Here is an 18,922-nt window from a genome sequence, read left to right as displayed (position 1 = left end):
CTTTCAGTTACCAGAATTGAATCTTTTTTTCAACATCCAGTAGCTACCATCTCCAACAAAGTTTGCCCAATTTCCCTGAATATTCCTGCTTGACCATCACTACTGATGTTTTTGCCTTTATTTGTTGGCTATCTGACGATACTGGTATCACTCTTCAGAGTTTTTAGTATCATCGTTTTTTCACTTCTGATGTTCAATTTTGGCAGATTTGACTTTCCCAGAGCATAACTTATCATTTTGTGTCTTAAGTATTTTGAAAGTTACCTCCTTAACTATGGCAATCACATCTAAGTATAGATCTCATTTGACGGTTGATAGAAATTTGAAATCTTTTTTTTAAACACTTTTCTCAGAGGTATTTGACTGAATATGCTAATGTTAACCAATGTTTTCACAAGTGAATGACGAAGCTTGTATTGCAAGCATTAATATTTCAAACCGCTATAGTTTTCATATTTGATATGCATTGACTCAATCAAATTTTTGTTTTCTATGGTTTGTCTAATATTGCTGGATTCTATTTCTATCCACATCTAATATTATTTGGTATAAGAATTATTTTTTCAGTTTGAGAATTCAGTAATTAGGATGGATTCTTTCCCTAACAGTATTCTAGGCATGTACAATGAAATGAAAACAAACTGCACCTGTGATTTGAACCAATCATTCAGTTCAAGATACCAAGAATAGATACCCGAAAAAGGTCAGAGGGTACAATGATATGATTGCAGGATCAAAGTTCTGAATAAATTATGACAATTCCTAATCTTAGAATATCAGACAAAGATTGAAGGAGTTTGTTTGAAATATTTACTGCGTATATTTTACTTTAAGTTATGACTCTTTATATATTATTATAACTTCAGTTAATTACGATTCATGTTGCAATGATTCTAGCTGTCATAATAAAGGACTTAACTACCAGTAACTCTGTGTGTGCGTGTGTTTTGCTTCTTGTCTTTTTGTATAACCTTTTTTATCCATTTTGTCTTTCATCTTGATCATTGCTTATCAATTTATGCTTTCAGACAGTAAATATGCTTTTTCTCTTGGAAAAACCCACCTAACCAGTATTTATTCAATTTTATATACAAAATTTAGTCCTACATGCTGTTTGCCAGATCTATAATCAAGAATATTTAAATCATAATTAAACTCATTATTTTTGTTTTCAGATGCAGTGTATCTAGGATTACATTATTATAAGTGTTCATTTTTTGAGATGTTCAAGTGTGATTTGAGGGTGATTTGATTGCTCTATCTAGTAGGCCAAGTGGGCCAATTAGAGATCATTTCACTACCTTATAGTATTAATGTGTGTTATCCAAAATTATAGTATTATTCAGGGAATTCATTTACTTCCAGATTCCACTACTGTCAAAGAAAACTCACAAGTTCAAGGAGCGACAGAATTATTTCCTTCACACTCTTGTGGTATAGTGAAGTTTCATGCAATATAACAGTTTATGAGGGTAAGTATGTTCTACACATACATTAGTGTTTCAAGTGGTCAAATCAGTGAAGTGTTGAACAAACAATCAAAAGTTTGATGGCTCATATTTCCTCACTGCTGTTGTATCCATCATCAATATGCTTAATTCTTTCTTGCCCTGCAAAAACAGTTTAAAACTAAAGGATCAAGAACAATAAATTTTAAGCTTTTTCATTAGAAAAAAAAGCAAAGGCCAACCACATCAGTACTTCTTTTCAGATCAAAATTTTCAATTGTTTCAGTCATATTTGTGTTTATAATGGAATGTGAAGCAGTCCAGATAAAAGTCATCCCACACAAATATGTACAGCCTACTACATTTGTTGCTATAATCATTATCAAAAGCTTAGGCAATCAAATTTAAGTATCCTCCTCAGATTCACAGCCTACCACCTACGCCAGAATTAGGACCATATGATCCAAGATATAAAAGCCTCAAGACTGAGCTTTAATCTACATCTAATTGCAATATCTTTGAATAAGATACAGGGGCTTTTTTTCATAAAGACTGAATCAAATGAAGCTTAGAACTATTACTTCTTTTATGAATTACACACACATACATTCATACATATATACATACATAGATATATAAAGCATCACCATTTGTAAGTAGTTATCGCAACTTTATATTTTCCGACGCTACTCTATCTCTTTTTCTTTCTCTTCCTCTATCATTTTTTCCCCCTCTCGTTCTTCCTCTGTTTACTACTACGTATCTCCTTACCCCTCTCGTTCTTCCTCTGTTACTACTACGTATCTCTTTCTTTTCCTCTCGTTGCTCACCTATTCTTCTACTTCCTCCCTTTGTTTCTCCCTCTACCACTCTCTCTTCCCCTTACACCGGCATGGTCACATGCTTCCGGTCAATAATCCTTTTCTTCCTTGGCTATCGCCGAGCAAACACACGAACTTACTTCGTCCCCACTTTCAAGTTCGTGCCTCACAGCTTTCGTACACACATAATTTTTCCCATCTGGCCGTATAGCCTTTTCTGTTTGTTTTCCTGTCTTGTTTTTGTCCGCCACTACATTCCTCCATGGCAAGGTTTAATTTGTGTATACAAATTTAATTTGCGGTCCATGGGAAGAGCCGTTTTAACGATGCGTCCTACCCAGCTCTTCGAAACACTGGTGTTAAAACGGGGGTAGCTGATGAAGGAAAATGTTCTCTATGTGGCTTGTGTGTTTTCTTGTCTACGTTTTGTTTGCAATGTCCTGTACCCAGATATGCACCTATACATACAGGTGGATGTCGGTATGCACATACCTGTACGTATATAAGCATATACTCATTTACTATTTGTTTTTATATATATATATATATATATATATATATATATGAAAGAAGGTTTGAAAATGCACTTATTTTTTAAAATATTTATTTACTTAACCGGTTTCACTTTTTTAGAAAAAGATTATCAAAAGTCTTTGAGAATAATAAAAAATGTTAAAAAACAGTTTGAGTATTAATATGCATATATACATTCTTTGATGATAAAATATATTTAAAGTATAAAGCTTTGTATGAACTTTGTAGTGTTACATACTGATTATCACACATTCTCTGATAATAAGATGAAAATGTTAAAAACAGTGTATGAAAATACATATATGGAAAAATACATATACATATTCTTTGATAATCGAATAAAGTTGAGGAGGAACTGACCTGGCTTTTTTCTCTTGTGTATATTGAGGGAATGTTTTGCTGTCTTAAGTGACAGTATGACTGGCTAGCTGGGGTGGGAGGGAAGAAGAGCTAAAAAGGATTTTTTTATTTTGGTTGGTCTGTGACTTAGTCTGTCATGGTTCACTGGTTTTTGGGACTGGTTTTGTGCACATCTCTATGTGTGTGTGTATATATGTGTGTTTGTGTCCGTGTGTGTGTGTGTGTGTGTGTGTGCCGTTTTTATTGGTCCCAGAGTTTATTGTGGAATGTGTATATGAGTGTGTGTTTGAGTGTTTTTTGTGTCGGTGGGGATGTTAGGTGTGTGTACGTGAGAGTGTGCGTATATCTCTTTGTCTGAGTATGTATGTGTTGTTTTGATCGTCCTTGTGGTGTGTGTGTGTGAGAGCAACCGTATGTGTGTGTGATGGTTCATATGTATGTGTATGTCTGTATGTGTGCGTATGTCTATTTGTGTTGTATTTTGGTGGGGGTGTTATGTGTGTGTACGTGAGTTTGTGTGTGTCTCTAAGTATGTTTGTGTTTGAATTGTCATTGTGGTGCGTGTGTGTGTGAGGGAGCAACTGTATGTGTGTGCATGAGGGTGTATGTGTGTGTGTGAGCATGTATGTGTGTGTTGTATTTATTAGGTGTCCTTGTACGTTGGGTTTATCCAGGTGATGTGTATGTGTGTGCATGTGTGTTCCGTGTATGTTGGTACTGGGTATGTGTGTGTATGTGTGTATGTGGGTATGGTTTGTGTAGTTTCCTGGTGTATATGTGTACATGTGTGTGTGTGCGCTGTAATTGTGAGTGATTAGTTTTGTTTGTATTGTTAGTACAGTATGTGTGTGTATACGTGTGGGTGTGTTTGTGTGAGTGCGTCTATGTGGCTTGTATTTGTCGGGGAGGTGTGTCATTGTGTGTGCATGCTTCTGTGTATGTGTGCTTGTGAGTGTTTGTTGTGATTGTTGGGATTGTATTGTGTGTGTTTTTCTTTTGAGTGTGTGTGTGACATTTTTACTGGGGAACAGGTGTATGGTATTTGTATGTGTGTGTACATATGTATACAAATATGCGTGTGTGAATATGATTTGTGGTTGCCAGAGTGGTGTGTAGGTGTGTGCATGTACCTGTTTACATATGTGTGTATGGGTGTTGGTTGTGGTTGCTACAATTGTATTGTAAGTGTATATATGCATGTGTTTTTTTCTTGAAATGTATGTGGGTTTGTGCTCTAGTGTGGAGATATTGTGATTGTGTGTGTGTCTATATATGTGTGTAAGTGTGTTCGTGTCGGAGGTTTGCATTGTATTGGTGTGTGTGTGATTTTGCGTATCTGTGTGTCTTTGTTTTGGGCGTGCACCTGGGGAGGGGGCTTATGTTAGAGTATGTTGAGCTGTGGTCTGTATTTTTGAATAAGATTATTATGTCATATCAGTAATAAAAATTAAAAAGGACATCTAGTGACCGAAGAAGGGACAACGTCTTACAGTTGTTTCAGCCTAGAGGTGACATGCCTCATTCTATCTATATAACTCCAGTAAGCTGGAGTAATTGATAGATGAAATGGATGAAAATACAGGTACATGTATTTATTTATTTATTTATATCCGCATATAAACTTCTCGGTAATTTATTTAGTGTTTGTATTATTTATATACACTCCATTTATATAAGAATATACAGGTACGTGAGTATGTGTGTGTATGTGTGTACGTATGTGTGCACGTATGTGTGCACGCATATAAATATATATAAGCGCACATGTATGTGTATATGTATGTCTGTATATACTCATGCCTAATCCATTTGACCGGTTAATGGTTGTCCAACCGTAGCTAAGCCAAGACAGTTAAAAACAATAGATGACCAATTAGATGAGGGGACTGAACAGCAAAAATTACCCCACCCCACTACCAGCAGAATTCCAACTACCCACTACCAACAAGATTCTAACTTCTCCGTAAGCAGAAAATAATGGAGTATCTCATTGCAGGTTATAGAAGTCTGAACATTATTATTATTATTATTATTATTATTATTATTACAACAACAATGCTCACAAAATATCTTTTTATATAAATTCCTCCATCATAAACAGGACTGCTGGAAATATAGCGATAAGAACCAATGCACCTGTCCCCCTTTCCAAAAGCAACTAAAGCTTATGTACCAGGGAACATGTATGTACGGGAATGCTTATATACACATATGTGCATGTATGTATGTATGTATGTGTGGGTGGGTATATATATGTGTCCTTATGTATAATAACAACAACAATTGACTCATTGGTGTGCATGTATAGACGTTTATGTATGTACACTGAAGTGTACATATATATATATTCATGTATTTATGTTTATTTATTTATGTATATCTATATATGTCAAAGTATGCATGCTTATGCATATATATGTGAGTTTTTATGATTTTTATATGTTTTTTATATGTTTATATTTGTACATTGTAAATTAACTCCATGAACTTTATAAATCTCTGAAGAGGCCTAGAGAACCATACATGTACCTCTATTTTCATCCATTTCATCTATCAATTACTCCTTCTTCGGTCACTAGATGTCCCTTTTAATTTTTATTACTGATATGACATATGTCATATGTGTTTGTATATTGGTTTTATTCTCCTGTCCTCTTAGTTGATAAATAAACAGGTAAATTGACATAATACAATGTCTGTAAGTTGATGAGTACCACATATTCCCCTCCATTTTCTTATTGCTATGTATATTTATATATGCCCAGACACATTTGGGTGTATGAACAGAAGGAAAAGTACTCAAAGCAATTATTTATATTTGTTCAAAGCTCAATTTATTATGTCACTTACATCACTTTTCTAAGATTTTCAGTTTTGTGCATTTATGAATGAACTGGTTAGAATCTGGAGCATGGTTGCTGTCTTCATTTCTCATTGGTCGGCCTTGATCAGTTTATATCACTGAGGATATAAACTTGCATCACTAACGAGGTGGTGGGGGGAAGACAAGTTGTCCACCCCAAGCAGCACTTTTATATTGGCAGCACCACTTTTGGGTCTGTTGTAGACAATATGTATTTTTCGTGGGGACCCAGGGATCGAAAATTGAAGGGCCACCCTGGACAGCACACACTCTAGCTACACTAGTGACTTGCAAGCTGTTTGTAATAGGAAGGAGTTTCTGAAGTAATTGTAAAATAAAATACTGCATATAATAGTGGACACTATGTGAGGGAAAATTACTATGTAGATCCTGAAGATTAACTGATACTGATGTTCTCTACTGTCAATTATATGATTGCCTGTTTCTAAATGGAAAAGGCTTTTTAATAAATATTTATTGAAATGCTTACACTTGGACAGTATTTTAGTTTTGTTTTTAATATTTTTAAAGGCTGCATCAAAATATAAATTTCTCAGTCAGATATAAGTTACATCATTTTAATCAGTTTGTGTTACAGACTATAGCTGTAGACCAAGCTATGACACTATTGCCAATTATATTTCAGTGGTTTCTCCATTTATAGAGTAGCTAGAGTTATGGAACCATATATAAGAGTTAGTTATTTGCCAGTTAGTACCACTTTGATGGGTATTTAAGATTATTGTCTCCTGTCATAGATTGAGTGTAAGCTTTCTCTCTCTCTCTCTCTCTCTCCCTCTCTCTCTTTCTCTCTCTCTCCTCTCTCTCTCTCTCTCTCTGTGGTAAGAAGCTTGCTTCCCAACAACATGGTTCTGGGTTCAGTCCCACTGAGTAGCACCTTGGGCAAGTGCTTTCTACCTCAGGTCAACCAAAGCCTGGTGAGTGGATTTGGCAGATGGAAACTGAAAGAAGCCCATCATATATATATATATATATATATATATATATATATAAGAGAGTATTGTAGTTCGCTTGAAGCATTGTGTATTGTTTGTACAGAATAAAAAATTTAGAAAGGTATAACAATGCACTATAGAACAAAAAATGGACTATATACCTGTTGTAACTTGGTTATTTATAGTCCGATGATATTTCGGAATTAGAATTCCTTCTTCAGATCTTATTTGCTGGAGTCTCTGCTATAAACTGTTTTCCAACGGTTTGAAAAACGGAAAACCGTTGGAAAACAGTTTATAGCAGAGACTCCAGCAAATAAGATCTGAAGAAGGAATTCTAATTCCGAAATATCATCGGACTATAAATAACCAAGTTACAACAGGTATATAGTCCATTTTTTTGTTCTATAGTGCATTGTTATACCTTTCTAAACTTTTTATTCTTTACATATATATATATTATTTAAAAGATTTCCAACTCTGTCTGTTTTTTATGTTTTATTTATATTCTTATAAAATTAATGTGGGATATAGAATATGGAATATATAATATAATATAAATAGTAAAATGAAATGAAGTATTGAATGTCTTATTGAATATATGAAATATTGAGTATTAAATATAGAGAAATTTAATACTCAATATTTCATATATTCAATAAGACATTCAATGCTTCATTTCATTTTACTATTTATATTATATATTCCATATTCTATATCCCACATTAATTTTATAAGAATATAAATAAAACATAAAAAACAGACAGAGTTGGAACTCTTTGAAATAATATATTACTATATACACGATCATACAAAACCCTTTTTTTGTATATTCCTTTCATTTTTATTTTTATCTTTTATATTTAGTTTTATTCACATATATATGTGAGTGTGTGTGTCTTTGTGTCTGTGTTTGTTCTCCCATCACCACTTAACAACCAGTGTTGGTGTGTTTATGTCCCCATAACTTAGCGGTTCAGCAAAAGAGATCAGTACAATAAGTACTTGGCTTAAGAAATAAGTCTGGGGGTGATTTGTTCAACTACAACCCTTCAAGGCAGTGCTCCGGCATAGCCACAGTCAAATGACTGAAACAAATAATAGAATAATAGAATAAAAGAATATATATATATATATATATATATATATATATATATATATATATATATATATATATATATATATATATATATATATATATATATATATATATATATATATATATATATATATATATATATATATATATATATATATATATAGGGATTGATAGCGATATTGATAGCGACACTGAATTGAATTCATTAGGGCGAGAGATTTTGAACTCACTGGCCGATAAATTTCTTAACGTCTTCCTCACGTGGTATTGATGTCGCATGGTCAAAATTAACGTGAGTTATTTAGACATTAACAAATTTATTAGAATATTTAGCTGAAGATCAGAATAGAGTATTCTTTACTCCTAACTGTGAAACGATCGTACTAAATTAACTAAAGGCAGGTGGTTTTTTTACTCTTCTCTACTGTTTTTTGTTCTGTGTGTATCAAAAATATCGCTATCAATCTAGAGTAATAATTTGTAGTTTTGAAATCAGTAGTTCTTTGACTGCTATTTCTGAATTCTCAGTATGTTGGAGAAGCAGGTTACTGTCAATCCCTATATATTTATGATTATAAATGATTTTTACCGAAAAGGTTTTTTCATACTGAGCTACCCGGCAAAATTGTTAATTATTAATTTTATTACTAATTGACGATTCCCTGCCCTGCATATATATATATATATATATATATATATATATATATATATATATATATATATATATATATATATATACTAGCAGAAATACCCGGCCTTGGTCGAAATTAAAATGCCATAGTTTTTTTATTGTTTTACATGTTTCAGTCATGTGAATGTTGTCATATATATATATATATATATATATATATATATATATATATATATATATATATATATATATATATATATAAATATATATATATATATATATAAATATATATATATATATATAAATATATATATATATATATAACTATAGTATAGCTGAATTTGGGAGTGTGTGTGTGTTGCATCTATAGAAATCCACATTTTCCACTTTTTCGTAAATATATATATATATATATATATATATATATATATATACATATATATATAACAATTGCAGCGTGGAAGGTGTTTATAAGCCATTTAAAATAACACACAAAGACCGTCAGATTCACTTCAACATTTAAATTTAATTTGTCAAAATATTTTCGTCGCTTTGAGACCGCAACCTGTTCACTGACAAAATTCTGTGCTGCATCTGAGAAAGTAACAGTTAGCCCGTGATATATATGTACGTATGTATGTATGTATGTATGTATGTATGTAAGTATGTATGTATGTGTGTGTACATGTGTGCGCGTATGCATCTGTGTACATGCGTATGCATGTGTGCATGCCTATACGCATCATCATCATCATCATCATCATCGTTTAACGTCCGCTTTCCATGCTAGCAAGGGTTGGACGATTTGACTGAGGACTGGTGAAACCAGATGGCTACACCAGGCTCCAATCTGATTTGGCAGAGTTTCTACAGCTGGATGCCCTTCCTAACGCCAACCACTCAGAGAGTGTAGTGGGTGCTTTTACGTGTCACCCGCACGAAGGCCAGTCAGGCGGTACTGGCAACGGCCACGCTCAAAATGGTGCATTTTATGTACCACCCGCACAAGAGCCAGTCCAGGGGCACTGGCAACGATCTCGCTCGGAAAATTTCATGTGTCACCCGCACAAGAGCCAGTCCAGGGGCATCTCGATCGAAAATCCCACGAAGGCCAGCCAGGCGGCACTGGCAACGGCCACGCCCAAAATGGTGCATTTCATGTGTCACCCGCACATGAGCCAGTCCAGGGGCACTGGCAACGATCTCGCTCGAAAATCCTACGACGGCCCCCGCACAAGAGCCAGTTTAGGGGCACTGGCACCGATCTCGCTCGAAAAATTTCATGTGTCACCCGCACAAGAGCCAGTCCAGGGGCACTGGCAACGATCTCGCTCGAAAATCCTACGAAGGCCTTGCCAGGCGGCACTGGCAACGGCCACGCCCAAAATGGTGCATTTCATGTGTCACCCGCACATGAGCCAGTCCAGGAGAACTGGCAACGATCTCACTCGAAAATCCCACGACGGCCAGTCAGGTGGTACTGGCAACGGCCACGCTCAAAATGGTATATTTTATGTTCCACCCGCACAAGAGCCAGTCCAGGGGCACCGGCAACGATCCCACTCGAAGGTCCATACACATGCTGCGGGAACAAGTGCCAGAAAGGCGACGCTGGGCACAGGTGCCATCACGATTTCGATTTCGCTTGCCCCAATAAGTCTTCGCAAGCTGAGTTTCGTGTCCAATGACGGAGACGGCGTTGGCATGGGTGCCAGTCGTTGAATTTAACTCGATTTTCATTTCACTTGCCTCAACAGGTCTTCGCAAGTGGAGTTTAGTGTTCAATTTAACTCGATTTCGATTTCACTTGCTTAAACAGGTCTTCGCAAGTGGAGTTTAGTGTCCAATTTAACTCGATTTCGATTTCACTTGCCTCAACAGGTCTTCGCAAGTGGAGTTTAGTGTCCAATTTAACTCGATTTCGATTTCACTTGCCTCAACAGGTCTTCGCAAGTGGAGTTTAGTGTCCAATTTAACTCGATTTCGATTTCACTTGCCTCAACAGGTCTTCGCAAGTGGAGTTTAGTGTCCAATTTAACTCGATTTCGATTTCACTTGCCTCAACAGGTCTTCGCAAGTGGAGTTTAGTGTCCAATTTAACTCGATTTCGATTTCACTTGCCACAACAGGTCTTCACAAGTGGAGTCTGGTGTCTAATGAAGGAAGGTACGCATAAGTGGACTGGCTGAGGCCATAGATTTAGGTCTCACTTGGCTTGCCGGGTCTTCTCACGCACAGCATATTTCCAAAGGTCTCGGTCAGAAGTCATCGCTTAGGTGAGGCCCAATGTTCGAAGGTCGTGCCTCACCACCTCATCCCAGGTCTTCCTGGGCCTACCTCTTCCGCAGGTTCCCTCAACTGCTAAGATGTGGCACTTTTTCACACAGCTATCCTCATCCATTCTCGCTATGTGAGTAATAGGGTAAGTGTGTAGACGTGTTTGTGTGTGTGTGTGTGTGTGTACATATGTATGTACATGTGAACGTATTGTTCGAACGCCCTCACGTGAAGCACTTCGACGAAGAGAGAACTCGCGCGCGCGCGAACGTCGACGCTCAGTGAGTCGGGATGTTCGCCACGACTAATAAGTCCAGCCGGAGCACGTAACGACGACAACAGGCAAGGAGGAAGAAATAACACGGAGCCATACGTTGCGTAGTGAAACTAACTTTTTTTCTTAGCAAAACAATACATCATCAATACAAAACATTGCATAACAACAATTCAATAGCATTTAACAAAGGTTTCAGAACATTGAATACTCAAAAGTTTACAGTCGGAGTTCGTATATCAAGTCAATTAGAAGTTCATTTACTTCTTTGTTTTTCTTTTCTTTGAACAACATGTCACAACAAAGTTCTTTTCTTTTCTTTTCCACCAGGTAACATCACAGTTAACAAAATCTCTTTTTCTTTTAAAACATGTAACAATAAAGTTCTCTCTTTAAAGAATATTTAAACAAACCTTCACAGCAAGAATTTCCTTTCCTTCAAATATCCCACTTCAATCACAAGAACTGACCAACGTAGTAGTCTACTACAATCTTTTGCCTGCCACAACAGTTCCATCTCTCTGTCCCTCTCTCTCTGAGACTCTATCCATTTCTGCTGACTGGTACCTTCTCACCATAGCTTCTCTCTTTCAGCCTCTTTCTGTCAGTCTCTTTGTTCATCTCGCTGACCCACTGGCTGCTGGCCTTCACACCGGCTCACGTTCTTCATCCAACTGCCGTCCACCAACTGCTCGATACCAACTGCCCTACCGTATTTATGAGAGATACCGTACCCAATAGTGCTACCTTACTCCCTCCAAAGCTGGATCAGTTTAGTACAATTCCTAACTTGTTTTTCTAAACTTTCGGTGACCGGAAAGGGTCACCGATCACACCTACGCTAAAAATAACTGTGCTTGTTGACAGGACAAAAGAAATACCATTGTCCTCAACAACCAGAATACGGTTTCAAACCCAGCTCGGGGAATAGGGACATAACGATATTTTGTTTGTTTGCCGGTGTCCGTATCACTACCCCTTCCCTAGATCTTTGTCGTCCTAACAAATGCAAACAACATTCCTAACTCCTTCCTCGATGCCTTTTCTCGGTGCGTAGGGATTTCGACTCGTCTGCATTTCTCCGGTTGACACATCCAGTCACCATCGTCCGTTTGCACTTCTTAACGTGCTCCTTTCTTCCTGCACAATTCAACTGACTCTGTCGCTGGTCCACTGCCTGGCACAGTCCCACGATTTGTCCTTTACAAATCTGTGCCACTGACGAAAAATTGGCTGCTACAACCAGCGCTTCATTAGCACTTGCTTCCACCAGGGTTCGTCCGACCCTCACTCCAGCTTTCTTCTTGCCTCGTCTGTCGGGCTCCACCAGCCCCAGACAGCCATCAATCGGGTTGCCCACACGACACTGGAGTAGCTTTTCCGACCTCGGTGGTATCACCGTCGTCCGTAGCGCTCTTACCTCGCTACCGGGCGTGGTCCGTTTTACCACCTTAACATGGACCGATCTTCCCTGCACCGAAAGCTTCATTAACCGCAAGTCCAGCTGACAAGCCATGGACGTTAAATAGTCCAGACCTGAAATGCACAGATCCTCCATCTCAACCACATAAACAGGAAGCACAACTTCCAATCCGGCAACATCGATCCGGACATTAACTGGCCCTCTCAGCTCAGTACAATGTCCGATAACTCCACACAACTGCTGCGATGACTCCGACAGGTCTAGATCCTGTAACACATCGGACCTCACAAAGGTCTGTCCTGAGGCTGTATCGATCACTAGAGAACACGTCCAGCCGTTAACTTTTCCACCCACTCGTATGCTGTCCATCACAGTCCTTGCATGCTGTCTCGAGTGTGGGGCTTCTTTGGAATGTCTGGCTGGTGATTGCCCCTTAACACCAGCTCCTCTTAGTTTTCTGACTCTTTATTTCTTGTTGGGCAGTCATATCTCACGTGTCCCTTTTCTTGCAACACCAACACTCGCCCTTGAAAACAGATCCTGCTCTATCGTTCTGTTTCTTCTCTCGCCGCCAACTGTAGCAGTCCCGCCGCCTGTGTCTACTTCTCCCACAGTGCCAACAACACTCACCAGTCGTCTCTTCATTCCGCTCACAAAGTTTTCGACTGTTTCCAAGTCCTTCAACTTCACGGACTTTTCCTCTCCTTGCCTTGAATCCAGAGCTGCCACTCACCCGGAAATTTCCGGTGCTCGATTTCACATAGGACTCGAACTCCAGAGCCCTAGCCAGCGCTTCCTGCATCGTACCTGACCGCGTCTGTTTCACCTGGACCTTAAGATCTACACTGTCCAGCGCATCGATGAACTGTTCCTTTAGAAGAAGAGACTAGAGGTCAGGGGTTGCTGTCGGGTATGCTTTGTGTACCGTGCTTTCCAATTCCTGGGAAAGCTGCTGTAGAGGCTCCCTTCTAGCCCTAACACGGGTGCGAAAACGTGCCCTGTACATTTCACTCTGGCACATAGTGCCATATTTCCTTTCAAGAACTTCAACTAGCGCCGAGTATCGATTTCTGTCTGCTTTCGACAGCTGGCCCAGCACCTCCAGTGTGGGACCCTTCAGACTAGTGGAAAGCTGAACGGCTCTTTGCCCCTCGTCCCAATCGTTTTGGTCCGCTAGCATCTCGAACTGGATCCGGTAGGCTTCCCACGACACCTTGCCATCGAACTCCTGTGGCTTCTTCCTAATCGGGACCACACCGCTACTTTGAACTCCAGGAGATCCGCGCTCAGACGTCGGAGTATCACGTGATGACGCAGCAACAGCAACTACTTCGGGTTTAGCAACCCCAGGCTCGGCAGCACAAAATTTCTCAACGCGCTCCATCCTCTCGTTGAGCCTTTCCATCTGCTGTTTACACCATGCGACATCACTACTCAGTCCGCGAAACTCCTCCCTAAACTGCTGGTGATCCTCCCGCATCTGCTGTTGCTCTTTCCTGAGTTCAGCGAAGCTCTCCTTCTGTTCTTCCAGCATTCTCACAACCAAGGCCAGGGATATTTCCTCCCTCCCTGCCTGGCCCTTCGCTCGTGCACCTTCCGAAGCCATAACGAACAACTAACTCACCGCAGCAAATAATCCCACTTCTAACACCAGTTTGTTATGAACGCCCACACGCGAAGCACCTCGACGAAGAGAAAACTCGCGCGCGCGCGAACGTCGACGCTCAGTGAGTCGGGATGTTCGCCACGACTAATAAGCCCAGCCGGAGCACGTAACGACGACAACAGGCAAGGAGGAAGAAATAACACGGAGACCATACGTTGCGTAGTGAAACTAACTTTTTTTCTTAGCAAAACAATACACCATCTAGACAAAACATTGCATAACAACAATTCAATAGCATTTAACAAAGGTTTCAGAACATTGCATACTCAAAAGTTTACAATCAGAGTTCGTATATCAAGTCAATTAAAAGTTCTTTTACTTCTTTGTTTTTCTTTTCTTTGAACAACATGTCACAACAAAGTTCTTTTCTTTTCTTTTCCACCAGGTAACATCACAGTTAACAAAATCTCTTTTTCTTTTAAAACATGTAACAATAAAGTTCTCTCTTTAAAGAATATTTAAACAAACCTTCACCGCAAGAATTTCCTTTCCTTCAAATATCTCACTACAATCACAAGAACTGACCAACGTAGTAGTCTACTACAATCTTTTGCCTGCCACAACAGTTCCATCTCTCTGTCCCTCTCTCTCTGAGACTCTATCCATTTCTGCTGACTGGTACCTTCTCACCATAGCTTCTCTCTTTCAGCCTCTTTCTGTCAGTCTCTTTGTTCATCTCGCTGACCCACTGGCTGCTGGCCTTCACACCGGCTCACGTTCTTCATCCAACTGCCGTCCACCAACTGCTCGATACCAACTGCCCTACCGTATTTATGAGAGATACCGTACCCAATAGTGCTACCTTACTCCCTCCAAAGCTGGATCAGTTTAGTACAATTCCTAACTTGTTTTTCTAAACTTTCGGTGACCGGAAAGGGTCACCGATCACACCTACGCTAAAAATAACTGTGCTTGTTGACAGGACAAAAGAAATACCATTGTCCTCAACAACCAGAATACGGTTTCAAACCCAGCTCGGGGAATAGGGACATAACGATATTTTGTTTGTTTATCGGCGTCCGTATCAGTATGTTTATGTACTGATATGTGCGTCAGTTCAAGTTGCATACATGACTGTTACTTTGTTGAAGGTTGTATATACACACACATATACATATGCATATACACATATGTAAACACACACACACATATATGTGTGTGTGTTCGTTTGTCCCTCTCACCATCGTCTAACGGCGAATGGATACAACGTCTTAGATACATATATGCACATATATATACAAGTACACACAATCATACTGACACTCACACACACTCACAAATATATATATATATATATATATATATATATATATATATATATATATATATATATATATATATATATATATATACTAGCAGAAATACCCGGCCTTGCTCGAGATTAAAATACCATAGTTTTTTTTGTTTTACATGTTTCAGTCATGTGAATGTTGTCATATATATATATATATGTATATATATATGACTATAGTATAGCTGAGTTTGGGAGTGTGTGTGTGTGTTGCATCTATAGAAATCCACATTTTCCACTTTTTCGTAAAGACGTTTACATCAATGGAATTTTCTCAATGTGAACTTTCCAGTGCAGTAATTAGATTTTTTAAATTCCGTTTACTTTATGTGATTTAAGGGAGATTTGGCTGTTGTTTCTAGTAACTTTTATATTTCTTCCCTTCTACCTGGAACGGCGTTCTAACACACGTGCTCAACGTATAATTTAGAGAGTAACAGTAAAAGAGAGAGAGAGAGAGAGAGAGAGAGAGAGAGAGAGAAAGAGAGAGAGAGAAAGATAGAGAGAGAGAGAGAAAGTGATACATACAAAGACATAGATTAAACTTTCCTCTCAGTATTCTTTACCTATTTTTCATAACATTGATACGTAAAAACACACACAACCACACATACGTGATCTGTGAAAACAACATACACATTGCTCCCCTTCTCTATTCCTTTCTCCCCCTCTTTCTCTCTCGCTCTCTCAAATGCATACACGTGCAAGTAAACACAATCATTCACAAAAATATAACTCATGTTCGTCAACATGGCATAACTACAGAGTTGTACCCTCTGAATTAGGAAGGTCATAACTTTCAGAAAAAGGAATATATTTTTATGAAATTTTCTATGCATATATTATTTATTATGTAGATTCCGAATATACAAAAATTTTCGGTGAAAGTGTTTTGGGAGGTGGGGGACAATTTTCGGAAATTCCACTTAAATTCCTCTTAACTTCCAGGAAAATGAATATTTTTTTCGTGACATTTTCTACAAATATACCTTGATGTGTGTACATTTCGAGCATGTAGGAATTTTGAAGGAAAAAACTGCAGGTTATTATTGAGAAGTGTTCCCCACTCTGTGGTGTTTCGGAGCAAGTCGTCCATATTTGTTTCATTTTTCTCTATTATGTGCGTATGTGCATCCGTAGAATTCTAATGAAGTAATAGGCAGTGAAGAGAAACCGTCATAAGAAAACTTTTAACTACCTCTATTCCTTTCTCCCCCTCTCTCTCTACCTCTTCCTCTCTCGCTCTCTCAAACGCATACACGTGCAAGTACACAATCATTCAGTAAAATATAATTCATGTTCGTCAATGTTTTCTAAATATACCACGATTTTCACTAGGGTGTCAGCGTTAGGGTTTTAGGGTCAGGGTTAGGGTTTAGGGTTACGGTTACGGTTAGGGTTAGGATTAGTGTTACGGTTACGGTTTTAGGGTCAGGGTTAGAGTTTTAGGGTTAGGGTTAGAGTTTAGGGTTATTGTTAGGGTTAGTGTTAGGATTAGGTTTAGGATTAGGTGTTAATCTGAAACATTACAGATGTGTGAAAAGTATCGACCCTGCCATCTATTATGACTTTTGTTCTGTTTAATATATACATAGATTATGCCTCCAAAGAAAGAGTTTGCTGGGGAAACATACTTGGTTTACCTTTTCACTCTTACTTCTTCCTCTCTCTCATTTAATACCTTTTCTCTACCTCTAACATATTTTTCATTACATAGACACGTAAAAACACACACAACCACACATACGTGATCTGTGACAACAACATACACATAAACACATCAACTTTATAGATAAAAGATTTACTTCGTGTGTGTTTATTATATAAACACGCGCACGCATTGCTATCTTATAACTGTCTTCCGTTCTCCCTTCCTCTCTTTCTCTCTCTTCATTATTCCCGTTCTATATTCATTTCTCCCCCACCTCTCTCTCTTTCTGTCTCCCTCTTTTTTTTTACAAGTTTAAATGGTCCCACTCACACAAAGCACTAATAATACATTTTTTTGTTTAAGTTAGGACGTGATAGAAAGGAGAAAGATATTCATTGCAAATCAGTGAACTTCATTAGAAATGTGGGTAATTTTTCAGATTAACACCCACACAATTTTCACTCCGGTTTTAGGGTTAGGGTTTTAGGGTCAGGGTTAGGGTTTTAGGGTTAGGGTTAGGGTTAGGGTTTAGGATTAGGGTTAGTGTTACAGTTACAGTTTTAAGGTCAGGGTTAGGAGTTTGGGTTAGGATTAAGGTTAGATTTAGGGTTTTAGGGTTAGAGTTAGGTAATCGTGTGGGTGTTAATCTGAAAAATTACCGAAATGTGAAAACTACCGACCCTGCTATCTGTTATAACTTTTGTTGTTCTGTTTAATATATAGATATAGATTATGCCTCCAAAGAAGAGAGTTTGCTGGGGAAAGAATGCAACCGGTTTAAAAAGACAGCAACAGACTGCAGCAATTCACCACATTCCAGAAGCTACTTTGAACATAATGCAAAATGGTGCATCAACATCTACTGCCCAATCTGATAGAATTCTGGCAGAACTGTGTAGCAATAGATCGCCGGCAATTGCTTCATCACAAATTGTCGTCCTAGCTCCTGCGAAAAGGGATTATCCTGCTATGTATAATCAGGGCAGCGCAAAAAGTTGTTTTGCACAAGCATTTGTATAGCCAATTAGACAGATGAAATTTACGTACGCTTAATAATGTTACGCAAAACAGCCTTCAGACTTTCCCTATTAATTTCATTGTCTTTTGAATTATGAACATATTTACATCATAAGGGTTTTTCGTTGTAAGGCTTTCTTTTTTAGTTGATTTTCACCTAGCAAGACTTATCATAGATGGTGTAATAAGTCACACCCGGACAACGTCAGGTTATAATGCTAGTATATATATATAAATGACTCTGCAGAAAATAATTTTCTGCATCGAAGTCTGCCAGTTAGAGAATATGGTTATTTAAATTTAAATAGGGGTAAAAATTGATATTAATTTGATTAATATAAATTTAAACCAGTGGCCTAGCATATTGAAACCTGGCATGTGATTAATCATTATATTTGTACCTTTCCATTTGTCTTGCTCGCTTACATTCTGGCGTTTTCCGAATTTTCTTGATTCCATTTTTTTCTTAGTGGTCAGACCATATGGTGTCTACATTTAGCATATTGGATGTTCACCTAGTGGTCACCCCTCTTATATGTATATATAATTTTTCTGAATCTTCAGAATTTTCAATATGCTAGGCCACTGGTTTAAGTTTATATTAATCAAAT

The 18,922-nt window shown here is 38.0% G+C and overlaps 1 protein-coding gene and 1 pseudogene across 3 annotated transcripts in view; one reads left to right on the top strand and one right to left on the bottom strand.

Annotated features, from left to right (window-relative positions):
• LOC106875589 (uncharacterized) overlaps positions 1-18,922 on the top strand; it is a 305,124-nt gene that overhangs the window by 169,761 nt on the left and 116,441 nt on the right. For all 3 annotated transcript variants that reach the window (XM_089357338.1, XM_089357340.1, XM_089357339.1), the window contains one exon: positions 1,366-1,472. In XM_089357338.1, coding sequence (XP_089213464.1) covers positions 1,366-1,472 — 107 coding nt within the window. The remainder of the gene's footprint in view (positions 1-1,365; positions 1,473-18,922) is intronic.
• Positions 13,013-14,319, bottom strand: LOC149134037 (uncharacterized; annotated as a pseudogene).

Source organism: Octopus bimaculoides, chromosome 9 (assembly GCF_046866305.1).
Source record: "Octopus bimaculoides isolate indiv1 chromosome 9, ASM4686630v1, whole genome shotgun sequence".
NCBI classification, from domain to species: Eukaryota; Metazoa; Mollusca; class Cephalopoda; order Octopoda; family Octopodidae; genus Octopus; species Octopus bimaculoides.
This window is presented reverse-complemented; position numbering and strand designations above follow the sequence as displayed.